Source organism: Stegodyphus dumicola, chromosome 4 (genome assembly GCF_044657685.1).
Source record: "Stegodyphus dumicola isolate Sdum_Otavi_A_Nest chromosome 4, ASM4465768v1".
Lineage (NCBI taxonomy): Eukaryota > Metazoa > Arthropoda > Arachnida > Araneae > Eresidae > Stegodyphus > Stegodyphus dumicola.
In genome coordinates, this window is record NC_140771.1 from 193,854,213 (window position 1) to 193,868,216 (window position 14,004).

Sequence of the window (14,004 nt, forward strand, 5' to 3'; positions counted from 1 at the left end):
AAGAATTACGGCAACATGTGCCCAAAAGCATCACCAATGTATTCTAACAGCTAATGCTTACATATTCATGCAGCTAACACATTCATGTAATATTATCCAGGTCCCTGTTTGTTCATGCGACTTCTTAGTTAAAGCAAATGCATTCTCGATTCAGGCAGCACTCGGTAGCTTCCAGTTCAAGATGATGGAGGGCATGGGACATATATCTGGGTGCCTTTGTTAGACACCAAGTGTCCCCATCCTCAGTCACCTGTGTGTGTGTACTCTTTGGCAATTGCCTACTTTCAAACTTCACCGCTAGCTTGAATAACTCTGGAAGCATATCTGGATTTCTTAATTCAACAAAATCCTAAATTTGAGACAAGTCTATGCAATATTATTCAAATAACCTTCACATCAAGTTTTTTCTTTTTACAGTAAATTCACAACTTGTATTTTCCATAATATAAAATTTGTCAACTCTTTAACCTTAGTTTAACATCTACAAAGAGTTACACTTCTAATTTTGCCCCGTCTTTCACCAGGAAGAATGCTTTCATAAGGGTAAAAATTTGTAATTCTTATTGCCTGGTTTACCCAACAAAAATTTGCCAATACCTTTGTGTACTTGAAGTGTTTTGGTTGCTGACCTACTGTAGTTCCACATCCAAGTGTAGTAAAAAGTGTGTCTCAAACTGTTCCAAGAAGGTGACCACTTAACCTTTAACTGCTGTGACAATTTTTTCGGCATAATTATTGTGAGCGGTCTCGCAGACCGCTTTAAAGAAACGCGTAAAAATACATACTTTTATACCTCTTTAAAGAGGAATTCCTTAATTAAGGAATGTTATAGATACTTTATGCATATTTATAGAATTCTAATTCATTTAAATCAATACATTTTAAACATAAATCATTTGATTTTATGCAGGTAAATTCATATAAAAATATGACTATTTTCTTTTTTAATGTACAAAGTTTTTAAAGAACCAAGATTTTATTAAACATGCATGGAAATGTGTGACTTTATTAAGTATTACTGTCAGTTAAACCATAATTCTACAACAGTGAATTTAATTATTGATAAATAATAGATTAGTATATCTTTGTGTACAAGGATGAATCATAAGATGATATTCAGTCAAAACAAATTTTTTGAGAGCATGGTAGACACACTGGTTCCTTTCATTCCAAGCATTTGTATGCTGTTTTTCTTTCCTTACAAGGTGAGCACAGACTACATGTTTTTCTTTCTTCTAATTTTTCTTCTTGATTTGATAAATTCATTCTCTTAATTTACTTCTGTCTACGTATTCTTATAATTGTTATCTTCAGTTCCCTAAGCAAAAAAGCGGAAGTTATCCCAACAGGATATATCTGGAATAATATGTATGAACATAAATTCCAAGTGTCTTTAGGCTCTGCTCTAATGCCTATTTTTGCAGGATGTTTCAGACCAGGTTGCTAACTATTATGTTTTGGTGTTCGTATCGCCCAAGTTGGTTCTTTTTTGTTCCATTTGAAGTGCTTTTTTTCATAAAAATTATCATTTTGTTCACAGTTCATTAGAAAAATTATGACTTTCATCTGCAAAAACTTTTGGTTTCACTGTGAATACTACATGATTCTTTAGAATCAGAGTATTCTATGTCAAAAATGTTGACAAGATATTCAATTTCTTTTTGAGTGAGATATACGGGACATTTACTTGTAAAATTTGAAGTCATATTTATCACTTTTACGAAAAACAAGCATCCGATAAATAACATCTATCGTCACTAAAACTGCTATGCATATGCTGTGGGTGTTCTTCCCGACACCTACAAAAGTAAAAAACATGATAACTGAAACCATAATAAAGTTAGAAGTGTGAAACTGGATATGTGACTTTGTGAGACGGGTTTGGGAAGGTAGAAGAAAGGACAGGGACCATTCTCTGTTTTTAGGGGTGGAAACGACGGTTAGAACATCACTCACAGCAGTTACAGGTTAACTTATACCACTGAAAATATTTTCTGGTTTCATCATCACTTGCTGGGGTGGGCATAGTAAATGTTGCTTTTTCTTGCAAAATGATCTGTAATATGTGCTAGCATCACTTATAAGGTTAGATGTGATCTGGTAATGCTATTTTAGTTCTATAATCCCAACAGACATGAACCAAGGTATCACTATCTCTGAGAACAATAATAAAGTACTGAGAACATTAAAATAACGATTTTATTTAAACAGAACTTAGATTGGTCTCTTGTGCTACAAATAACCACAACTCATGGTGATGCAAATAAATAGAATAGTCCAATTTAAGTCCTATATTGAGTAGTAGTCGAGGATTACACAATTAAATACTATACCAGAAGCTGGTGCAATCACTTTACTAGTTCATCAGAATAAAAGTAATGTCAGTGAGAGAACGCAATTAGAAGAAAAGAAATCCCTAAAGCCAATAGCATAGACGATCCATGACACACGCGTGCAAAAAGAAGAAGGTGTCGTCTTCTTTTAAAGGGAATAATTAAAACTGTTAGAGCTGGTAGAAACTAATCATATAGCATGTATGTGATGCCAGAAACTCTCTCTGTCTCAAATTCAGAAACTTAGCTTAAATACTCACTACTAATTTGCATTCTGGAGAGGGATACAGAAAGTAAAAGTTGCAGTAGACTGAAACTGTAATAACTGATTAATTAACGTAAGACAGGGTTGCCACGCTACCTGGAAAACCGGGAGAACCGGGAAAAGTCAGGGAATTCGAAAATTGACCAAAAAATTCAGGGAAAAGTCAGGGAATTTAAGTATTTTTGTCAAAATCTGGAAAAGTCAGGGAAGTTCATATAATGATCCCGCCAAAAAAAGCGATTTTTGCGCCGACGTCGGAAGAGATAACTTTTTTGGCGAATTGCCTATCACGTGAGCGTCTGCTGGCATAGAGCCAATTTTCGCAGCTCCAATTTGATTGCCTTTTAGAAAGGCAAAGCAAGTTTTCCGCAACTTTTGGTTTCCAGTATTCTCGAGAATCGCATGTGCAGTGCATGAACTAAAGAAAGTGCCTGTTCTCGTATAAAACGAAATGGGTTTAATCTTAGTATACGGTACCATGGAGGTTAGAATCAAAGAATATGTATTGTAAAGAAGGAAAACCTCTCTGCAACAGACGTGGCTCCGTTCCATCATAGAGGGAAACAGCTGTGCATGCGTGATATATCTGCCGCCAAAGCTGAAAACCGGTGTCGAAGTTCGAAGGTCACGTTATCAAGGGTTCATTAATGAATATCCTTTAAAATTTCTTTAACCACTTGCGCTAAAAAGACGTGCCACGCACGTCGAGATGTTTTTGTCTCAAACTGCGAGCGACGTGAACACCACGTCGATAAGCATTTATCGCAAAAATGAAAATAACATGGTGCACACGTCGCCTAACAACGAGATTGTTTATTTCTCGAGTTACAGCTCTGGATTGCACTCGCAGATGCGGAGCGGCGTAAATGAGACACTTTACCACTTGCTATATTGTAGCGCACGGCACTGCAACCTTGAAGTTTAGTCTTAGCGCAAGTAGTTAAACTCTAAATTAAAAGAAAATATTTTTTGGCGCAAGTAAATTAATTCATGGGTTAGTAATTTTCAGGGGGGGGGGAACTACGAAAATCCGTTTTTAAAATTATTGCGAAAAATCCAAGAAGAAACGTCCTTTGATAAAACGTTTCTTCTTGGATTTTTCGCAATAATTTAAAAACGGATTTTCGTAGCTTTCTTTTTGTCAAAGAACGTTTCTTCTTCACACGTTTCTCAATTTCCGGTACACATCGCGGAGAGGGAAATTCTGGCCGCCAGGTTCCGTCGCCAAATCCCTTGGCAAATTTTCCCTCCGCATTCTAGCGGCGTAATAGCATTTTACTTGTATGGAAAATTTTCTTCTTTACGTAGACCAAAGAATTAGAGATTCTTTGCATAGACATTTTTTGGTTAAAATAATCTCCATGTATGGATTTGGCGACATGATGATGCGCAGTAAACGGGTCATTTTGGTCTTGGCGACAATTTTCAAAATCGTGCCAAAGCCTTACCGTATACTAGAATTTTACCGCAAAATCTTTTTAAACTTTTCTTTTTAATAAATACCTTGCCATTTTGCAGTAAAATAAAAAATAGTAATCTGTCATCTAGGCTAACCATGTAATATAACTATATTCGCTAAAATATCGTTGATTATTCTAATTCAATTTTTAAGTAATTATCTTTATTTTTATGTTATTCGTATAATTTAATGATGCTTCTTCCCTCTAAATTTACTAATTATTAGTAAATAATATTTCTAAATTTCAGGAAATTTTCTCTGGCATAATCTTGAAATTAATTCTAGCAGTATGATGACATACCATCACGAAATTTAATGCACATATTTTTTCTTATGTATGCTGCGAACTAAATATAAAATACCTCAATTTATTAAAATAGATTTCTCTGTTTTGTTTAGCTGCAGAATGTCTGCAAAAAAAGCCGTATTTTATTCCAGATTGGGAAGATTCTAATCTCAATCTTTAGTGGAGAAAACAAGAACTATTATAATTATATTTGTGTTTTCAAGTGTTAAGGTGCTTTTTAAGAACATACCTCACACAAATTAAATTTACCTAAAATCTAACCTAACTATTTAGCATTGGGTTGTGATTTATAAGGACCGGATTAGCCTCGTGTTGAACTGGTGATGATCATGAGTAATAATTAAATAAAACATACATTTGTTATCCAATGTATATATCTTAAATTTTATTAAGTTTCTTAAGTGGAAAAGTAAACAAAATTATCAAAGTATACCAAGAATAATTAAGAATAAATGTCCTCTGGGATTTATTGAATAATTAAGTGAATTTGCTACACAATACAAGTAATACCATAATTTACCTCTTAGCGTAGCCAACGTACATTACGCGGATAGACTGGAATTTTCTTGAAACGCACCTGGAAAACCTGGAAAAGTCAGGGAATTTTATTCTCCTGTTTGAGTGGCAACCCTGGTAAGATTTCCTACAAATTTTAGCCCACCAGCGGCCGAGCGGTAAAGTCGCTGAACACTGGTAGTTTGGTCCGAGGTTCGAATCCCGCGAACGGGCTGGCTGCATGGGCGTTTTCGTGGTTTTCCCCATGTGTAACGTATATACGAGCCAGTTTCCCTTAGAAAGTCCTCCACGAAGGCATCCCTTCCCTTAGGCAGATAGCCCACGAGGCTTTGCCGTAATCACACACACACTCCTACAAATTCTGTAAAAAAACAGTGTGCCAGGTATTCCACCAAATACATTTATTAATATGTGAAAGCTTCTCATAGTAAGTTATTTCTTATAGGTTTTCATTTTAAAATATTTTATTTCATCAACATGAAATAAAATTATGGGAATTTTTTAAACATTTTTTTTTTCTTAATTTGCCTTAATTTTTTTACAGTTACATTTAGAGTATATGCAGAGATAAGAGAGGTAGCATGTTTTATTTAAACTCTTAAATTAAACTTAAAATAAGCTTTGCATTATATATTATCCTGGGAGACGGTTGTAAATTTTCTCTCTTCATATATTTTTCATGCACAGTTTTTTTTTTTTTTTCCTCTTTAATTCTTGCTATGTTTTTGTCGTGGCATTTTATTGAATGTTGTTAATTTTTTAAAATTCGAGTTCTTAATGATCTTGGTTTATTTTCTGATTTAAAATCCATTTAAATTTTTAAGATTTTAAGGATATACAATTTGAATAATAATGAATTTTTATGTAGTTTTCATTTCGGCGAGAAGCATGCGACATTCAAGCAACCAAAGCAAGAAATGATTACATATTGGCTCTTTTAGCTGCAAATGCTCATCAGACTAAATTTTACGAAAGTGATATTCCTGAATTAGTACAGGTTTGTTTATTAATCTTTTATTTATGAAATAATTTAATTTTTTTCGTCTCTTACTTATTCTAATATTTTCTCTTAAATTTCTAAACATCTTTATTTATCAGGCCTATTTATTACTAAAGCAATAAAAAAATGAGTAATAGTAATTTCATTTGATGTTCATTACTTGAAGTCAGCTCTGCTGTCCACAGCAATTTTAATTAGTTTGGTTTCATGTAAATAAGTACGTATTAGTTAAAAAAAAATAAATAAATAAAATTAAAAAAAAAAAAAAAAAAGGCTTGTTAAGAATTCTGTACTTTTGCATTTTTACTTTTTTTTAGGTTGTGTAAATACTTGTAAGAGTTTGGACTATATGTACTGGAGAATTGATTGTGGGATAATTATTTAGAAGTTATTTCCTGTTAAAGAACTGCACCTGCATTTTAATTTTGTTAAAATATTAATGCTAAATTAAAATATTAATGCTTAAAAATAAAATATTTTTAATGGAAGGAATTTTTTTCAGAATATTTATTGTCGGCCTGTTAGTTACATGTTAATAAGTGGTCATGGATATTTAGCCAATATGGAAATTTAGTTCACAGGAACATTTAGTCAATGTGGACATTTACCTGACATGAATGCAGCACATCTGACCAACAACACATTTATCCAACAGTATGTTTAAATGACATGTGACAATGTTTATTAACATTTATCCATATTTATAGGGCAAAAATCCGTTCCCAGGATATTTATTGAGAATGCTTATGGACAAGTACCAAATTTTTCTCTGATGTAATGCTATACAGAGTGTAGATTTTAAAATTAGATAGAAAAGAAATCTTAGGTTGGCATAGATTTTGCAATCAATTTCAAGAGCTATTAGACATAGTTCCTCGATTTCAAGATGGGGAAGAATATTTCAGCAGTGGAAAACAATTTTATATGAAAAGTAGTGGGTGAAGCAAAGTGAAAATGAATGAGGCATGATATATTGAGGAAAATAGTAATGAAATGTGGAAAAGCTAAGATATTAAGATATTGAAAGCATGTGGAATAGCATTTGAACATTAATGTCATTAACTGAAGAAGGAAAATTTTTATTAATGTGAAAGAGTTCAAAGAAATCCAGTTTACTAACTAAAGGAACTTCATGGATAATATTTGCAGATCCATAGTTCAGAATGATGATTAAGTGTCTAATTGTGATTAGCTGTCAAAAATTTGTTTATAATGACTTGTGTGGAAAAATCCCTCAAATGATTTATGTATCACCCTTAGAGGGCGCTTCGCTTCTGAGAAAGAATGTTAGTTTTTCAGTTTGCGACCTAGTTAGGTGTAAACCATTGATGAAGTCCATCTTGCTTTGTAAATAAAATGATTATTTTTGTAGATTGATGAAGTATTTAGCTTCATTTAGAATTAGATCAACCTTTCGCAACATGGTGCACCACAAATGGGAACCTTTGGCCAATTTAGATGTGTTTTTTAATTTTGGATAGCATTTTATGCGAAGACAGCCAAGGTAAGCCTGTATTTTCTATTTTGATATAACATGGAAGATCTTGTTGCTAAACTGAAATCAAACAAAAGGTATTGAGGACCGCAGTGTCCAAGATATTAAAGAAAATTGAAACCGAATTGAGTAAAGATGATAGTAGTATAAATGTAAATGTATTCGAAGACATTTTAGACCAGTTAAACAAAAAATCAAAATCCTTGAGCAATTTAGATGCTCAAATAGAACGAGAATTAAATGTCGAAACGTATGAATTTGAACTTAAAATCTCATCTGTTTTGGAATATGAAGAGAAAATTCAAGTGTGGCAGTTTAGAGGAAAGAAAAAGTTGAAAGAATTGAATAAGCTCGAAAATTCGGACAATGCAAGTATTGACATTTCTAATGAAACCATTACAGAATCCCAAAACGAAAGTAACAAATTCACTCGTCTTCCAAAATTAACCATATCTAAATTTTATGGTGATCCTTCGGATTGGTTAGAATTATGTATCTTATAAAATGGAACTTCCGACTGTTAGAAAAGAATCACTTTCTGTTTATTCTTTTGGACATAAAACTGCATTAGAAGAAACCTTTAATGTTGTTAGAGCAAAACTGGAAAATGTTAGTGATCCCAATCTTAATACATATATTGAGCTTCTTGAAACCGAAAATATATCCAATACTGTTATCTCCCTCCAGATTTAAACTTTGTAAAGAAAAATAAAATTTTACAAAATTTGCAATTAGCAGACTGTTGTAGAAAAAGTGACAAAATTGATATTCTCATAGGGGTAGATTTCTACTATTCTGTAACTTCTAATAAAATTTAAAGAATTTCAAGAAATGTAGCAGCCACTGAGTCTTTATTTGGGTGGTGTTTCCAGGGTAAAGTAAATAATGATCATAGTGAATTGTTAACTATGAAAATAATAGTAAATGAAAACTTGATATCAAATCAGTTACAACAGTTTTGGAAGCTAGAAAACTTAGGTTTGGAAAGTGATACTCAAAACGACAAAACTGTTGATTTAGAAATTATGAAATCTTTTGAATCTGATATCAAGTATAAGAATGGCAGATACCAAATAAAATTACCTTGGAAACCAAATTCAAAACATTTAAGGGAAGATAATAGGGATATAGCACTTGAAAGATTTAAGAAATTGAGTAACAAATTTAAAATTGATATTTCTTTATTGTTTAATACACAGAGGTTTTAAAGGATTACGAGTTAAAACATATTATTGAACCAGTTCAGGAAGACAATCAAAATGATAAAACCCTAATTTATTTACGTCATAGAGCAGTCATCAGAAATGATAGAGCAACAAGCAAACTAAGAATAGTTTATGATGCTTCAGCCCATAAACCCAAAACACTCTCTCTAAATGACTGTTTATATACTGCTCCGAACCTATATCCTGATATTTTTGATTTATTGATAAAATTAAGACAAAATTCGATAGCCTTTACAGCGGACATTACACAAGCATTCTTACAGATAGAGTTAAATGAAGAAGACAGGAACTTTACACGATTCTTTTGGAAAGATGATCCTGATGATAACAATGAAAGTTTGAAAATCTTTAGATTTACAAGTGTTTCGCTTGGAGTAAAATCTAGTTCCTTTCTCCTAGCTGCTACTATTAAGCATCACCTTAAAAATATTCAGAAATATATCCTGAAACAGTATAACTCTTAAACAACTGCCTGTATGTTGATGACATTATGGGAGTTCAACAAAATTTAGAACAAGCCCTGAAAACACGTTTAGAAATTGTGAACATTTTTAATGAAGCTAGCATGTCACTACATAAGTAACGTACTAATTCCAAAGAACTCAAAGATATCTGGCATCGCAATGAATTTTCCATGCAAGAATCTCCTGAAGTTGTTCCAATCAAAGTGTTAGGAATTAACTGAGTTACGGATAATGTTAATTTTTATATTGACACTCAGCACTTGACAAATTTCATTTCTTCAAAACATTTTCTATTGCAAACCACAGGCCGTATTTTTTTATCCTGTTGGATTTTATAGCCCTTTCACTATAAGAATAAAGTGTCTGATTCAGGAAATCTGGTCTGCCAAAATTGACTGGGACGATGAACTGCCACCTGATTTTAGTTATAAATGGAAGGTCCGGTACGAAAAAATTGAAGAACTGAACCACCTCAGAATTCCTCCCTACTATTTAGAAGGAATATTAGATGCAGATGTGAAACAAATAGAACTCCATAGCTTTTCTGATGCTAGTTTGGAAGCTTATGGATGTGTGGTATATCTAAGAATAATTTTGAATAATGGAACTTTTCAAATAGTTTTTGTTGCTTCCAAGAGTAGAGTTGCACCTCTGAAATCACTTACACTTCCTAGATTGGAGCTTTTGGGTGCATTTTTATCCGCTAGATTGAGTGATAAAATCGCAAAATGTTTAAAATATGAAGTAATCCTCTTCCACTGGACTGATTCTCAAATAACGTATTTTTTGATTCATGGATCTCCCGAAAGATTTAAATCTTTCATCAAAAACAGAGTTTATGAAATTCAGAAACTAACTGAAAGCAATAATTGACATTATTGCCATGGGAAAGATAACCCCTCCGACCTCATATCATGAGGAACTACTGTTGCTAATTTAAGAAATTGTTCACTTTGGTGGTTTGGACCAAAATGGTTACAAAACAAATGTATAGACTGGCCAGTTCAACCGAAGTTTGACGTGGGAAACGATAAACAACTAGAACGCCGTAGTGAGATATCTGTTTATGACATTGTTGTGAAAAGAGATGATCATCTATTGGATATAACAAAATTCAGTAATGTGCTGAAATATCTCAGAATTATGGCATGGATTAGACGTTTCGTTGCTAAAGCAAGAAAACTGCCTGCTAATAGTGGAACATTAAGTGCTTCGGAAATTCAGGACACTGAAATTTTTTGTGTTCGTAAAGCCCAGATGGATTTCTTCACACCTGAACTTAAGGCTCTTTAATCTAACAAGTCAATTTCTCCAAGCTCTAATATATTCAGCTTGGCACCATTTCTTGATGAAAATAAAATTATTCGAATTAAGGGAAGATTAGAAGAAACCGAATATAATGTTGACGAGAAGCATCCAGTTCTTCTTCCTAAAGATTCCAAATTTACTGAATTAATTGTAAAAAGTTAACATAATAACGTTCTGCATGCGGGAGTTGCAGCCAAACTACGACAGAAATTTTGGATTCCTAAAGGCCGTCAGTTGGTAAGAAAGTCTTAGGGAACTGTTTAATTTGTCGAAAATACGCAGTAAAACCAGCGAAACAAATGACAGTTCAGTTACCTAAAGACCGAATTGTTGAAACTCCACCTTTCTATGTTACAGGCGTGGATTTCACAGGTCCAGTTTACATCAAGTCTGGAAATGACATTCAGAAATCATACATCGTATTGTTTACGTGCGCTGTTACATGAGCGTTACATCTAGATCTCATTTCCAATATGTCTGCAAACAAATTCATTTTGGCTCTCAGACGTTTCATTTCGAGAAGAGGAAACTGTCGCACCTTTTATTCAGACAACACAAAAACTTTCAAATATGCTGCCAATATTTACAGTATTTTTACAGCATAATTAACCCTTTCAGGATGGGCGTCCCATATATGCATTCCCTAAGAACGTCTCTTACAGCCGGGCGTCCTATCCACGCATCAGTAAAGATCACATTCAGAGGACGGGTGATGCGTATATGCATTTTAAGGTGGAACGTTTTTCTGAAGGCCACTAGATGGCATTTTGTGTCCATTACTTTTGAAATGAACATAGTTTTAGGTTCCTGACCTTGAGTTTGATATATTCTACTTAAGTTTGGTATTTTACTCATCAGCTGTTCGAGGGTGGGGTGGGGGGCGGAGGGAAAGCGTAAACAGAGGTGGGCTCTTTAAATCGCTGCGTGCTAATGAAAACATTCTCGTATCTGATTTATATCCAATTCCTTTTTTTATTCTATTTTTTTCCTCTACTATGTACGGTCTTTTAGGGTTACTGTACGGAGTTTTTTTACGTTTTGCATTGCCTTCAGATATATTTCCGTTCCTTCTTTTTTTTTATTTAAGAAAGCCTCACCTCCAGTCTATTATGGCAGGAAGGCGCTATTTATCAAAGTAAGAATACCCTAGTATGGTTAGTGAACCATTTACTAATGCAAATGAGAGTACTGATTCATTTTCTAAAGAGTTAAAAAGTGATACTTTTTCTGAGAGTTAAAAAGTGGTACTTCTCTGTGCTTCCAGATTTACCACGCTCGTTTTCATTTTAAATTTTGTTACTTCTTACTGTAAATAGTCTTTATCGTGTTCTTTTTAATAATTTCAAACTTTATTGATGGATTTTATCAATTAAAACTGTGGAATAATTTGAATAGCGCTTCCGAAAATTATTTTAGAAGATAAGCAATTTTTTAAGTATATTTTCATGTAAAATAATGAAAAAACTGTTTTAAGGGCTAATTTTAACATATATAAGAGCTCAAGTAATAATCTAAAATGAGACCAAAAATTACGATGCTAGAAGCGAAACTTTTGTTTTTCTGATTTTTGTTATAATATTAGGCTTAGCGATGCAAAACCTCCGTCCTGTACGGTGACTGCCTTCGATTCTCTTCCGTCCTGCATGAGTGTCTTAAACAAAGGTGCGCCGTTGCGAAAAAGTTAAACGTACAGACTTTCAAAATTTTCTAGCAAATGAAGGCTTGACTTGGAAATTTATCGTCGAGCTTGCTCCATGGTGGGGAGCTTTTTATGAACACCTAATACAAACCATAAAGGAACCGTTGAAAAAAATATTAGGCAGAGATCAACTGAATTTTGAAGAATTTATGACTGTGTTGACAGAGGTCGAAAATATTGTGAATGGACGTCCTTTGACCTACGTTTACAACGATTTACATGAACCTGAACCGCTTGCACCAGTTGATTTTCTATTGATCGGACATAAGGATGAATATCCATACAACTTTGCTGAGATCCTGATTAGTTCTCCAACAAGAAAGAGTCTAATAAAACGAAAAGAATATCAGACAACACTTATAAAACAGTTCTGAAAAAATGGAAAAATCAGTATCTTCTTGAGTTAAGAAATGCTCACTTCTTCGGTACACCAAAAGCCAAGAAAAATCTTAAAATTGGTGATATAGTTTTACTTGAAGGAACAACTAAATCTAAGTTTCTCTGGGATTTAGGTCGAGTAATTCAAGTCTTTAAAGGACGTGATGGTCTTGTATGATCAGGTGTGGTAAAAACTGAAAAAGGGGACTTAAGAGACCTGTGCAATTTATATACCCCCTTGAACTATCAGACTGAAAATGAACTAATTTTGTAATCTTTCAATTTTATTTCTTATATTTCATGTTCACTAACATTAATTTTAGATAATTAGTTTAGTTATATTACTAATAATTTACTGTTTGTAATTCGAATTAATATTTACGTATTGAGTAACTTTTGAATTGATGCAGTTAACTATATTTGTTTATTTTATAGAAGTTCCTTTTTGCAGTTTATATTTACATCAGTTGAATGTACTTGATATGTAAGTTGCTTTCTTATATTTTTATTATATGTGTGCTGAAATAGCAAAAATTATCAGGTGGGGAGTGTGGAAAAATCCCCCAAATGATTTATGTATCGCTATTAGAGGGTGCTTCGCTTCTGAGAAAGAATGTTAGTTTTTCAGTTTGTGACATAGTTAGGAGTGAACCATCGATGCAATCCAGGTTGCTTTGTAAATAAAATGATTATTTTTGTAGATTGATGAAATATTTAGCTTCATTTAGAATTAGATGAACTTTTCGCAACAACTTGAAATTGTTATGGAGAATCTGAGCAATTTTATGTTTAATAGAATGATTAATTAGTTGTCAGATCAATATGGGAAAATTCTGCTTCCCATCTTTTGGTATAAATATTTGCATTATCAACTAAACATGCTGTCTGCTAAATGTCCTGGTGGTTGAATATCCTGTCAGGTAAATGTCCTGTCTGTTAAATGTTCTGTTGGTTCAGTGTCCATGCAGGTTGAATGTCTTGTCGGCTGAATGCTGTGTTGGCTAAATGCTGTGTCAACAGCTGTTGGCTAAGTGTCATGAGTGTAATGTGTATAAATTATGCACATAATTTTCAAAACATTATTGAAAGTGTGTAATGAAATATAACTGTATGTTTGATTTAGGCAAATTATAAATTATTTAAAATTTTAAGTATTAAATTTATATCTTGTGAATGTTTTATATTAGCTGGTTTTTATATTTCATGAAAGAAAAAAGAAATAAGAATAATATTTCTTTTAATTTAGTACATTGATTGTGACATTTATGATAAAGTACAGGAATACATATTACTCATTGCTCGTACTGAGTTGTTGACATGTGCTGCTTGCCAGTCATCCTTCAGTATAGTACAGGAACAGGCTAATATGGTAAATCTTTTTACTTATCTTTCTAATTTAAAAAAACTATGTTTGTTTATAATTTTTCTTTTAATTATATTGCCCCCTTTTTTTAAATTATTAAATAACATCAATTTAAATACTTGTTTTATTCTAGCTTGCATTGAAATGTTTTTGATGAATAACTTTTATAGATGTAAAAGAATTTCATAATG

The 14,004-nt window shown here is 32.8% G+C and overlaps 1 protein-coding gene across 5 annotated transcripts in view; it reads left to right on the forward strand.

Moving 5' to 3' along the window:
- Positions 1 to 14,004, forward strand: part of nwk (FCH and double SH3 domains nervous wreck) — a 152,620-nt gene that overhangs the window by 37,066 nt on the left and 101,550 nt on the right. For 4 of the 5 annotated variants that reach the window (XM_085815891.1, XM_085815893.1, XM_085815892.1 and 1 more), the window contains 2 exons: positions 5,749 to 5,877; positions 13,697 to 13,819. In XM_085815891.1, coding sequence (XP_085672017.1) covers positions 5,749 to 5,877; positions 13,697 to 13,819 — 252 coding nt within the window. Of the gene's footprint in view, positions 1 to 2,922; positions 3,223 to 5,748; positions 5,878 to 13,696; positions 13,820 to 14,004 lie in introns of those variants that run through there. The other variant, XM_085815895.1, reaches the window with a different exon arrangement.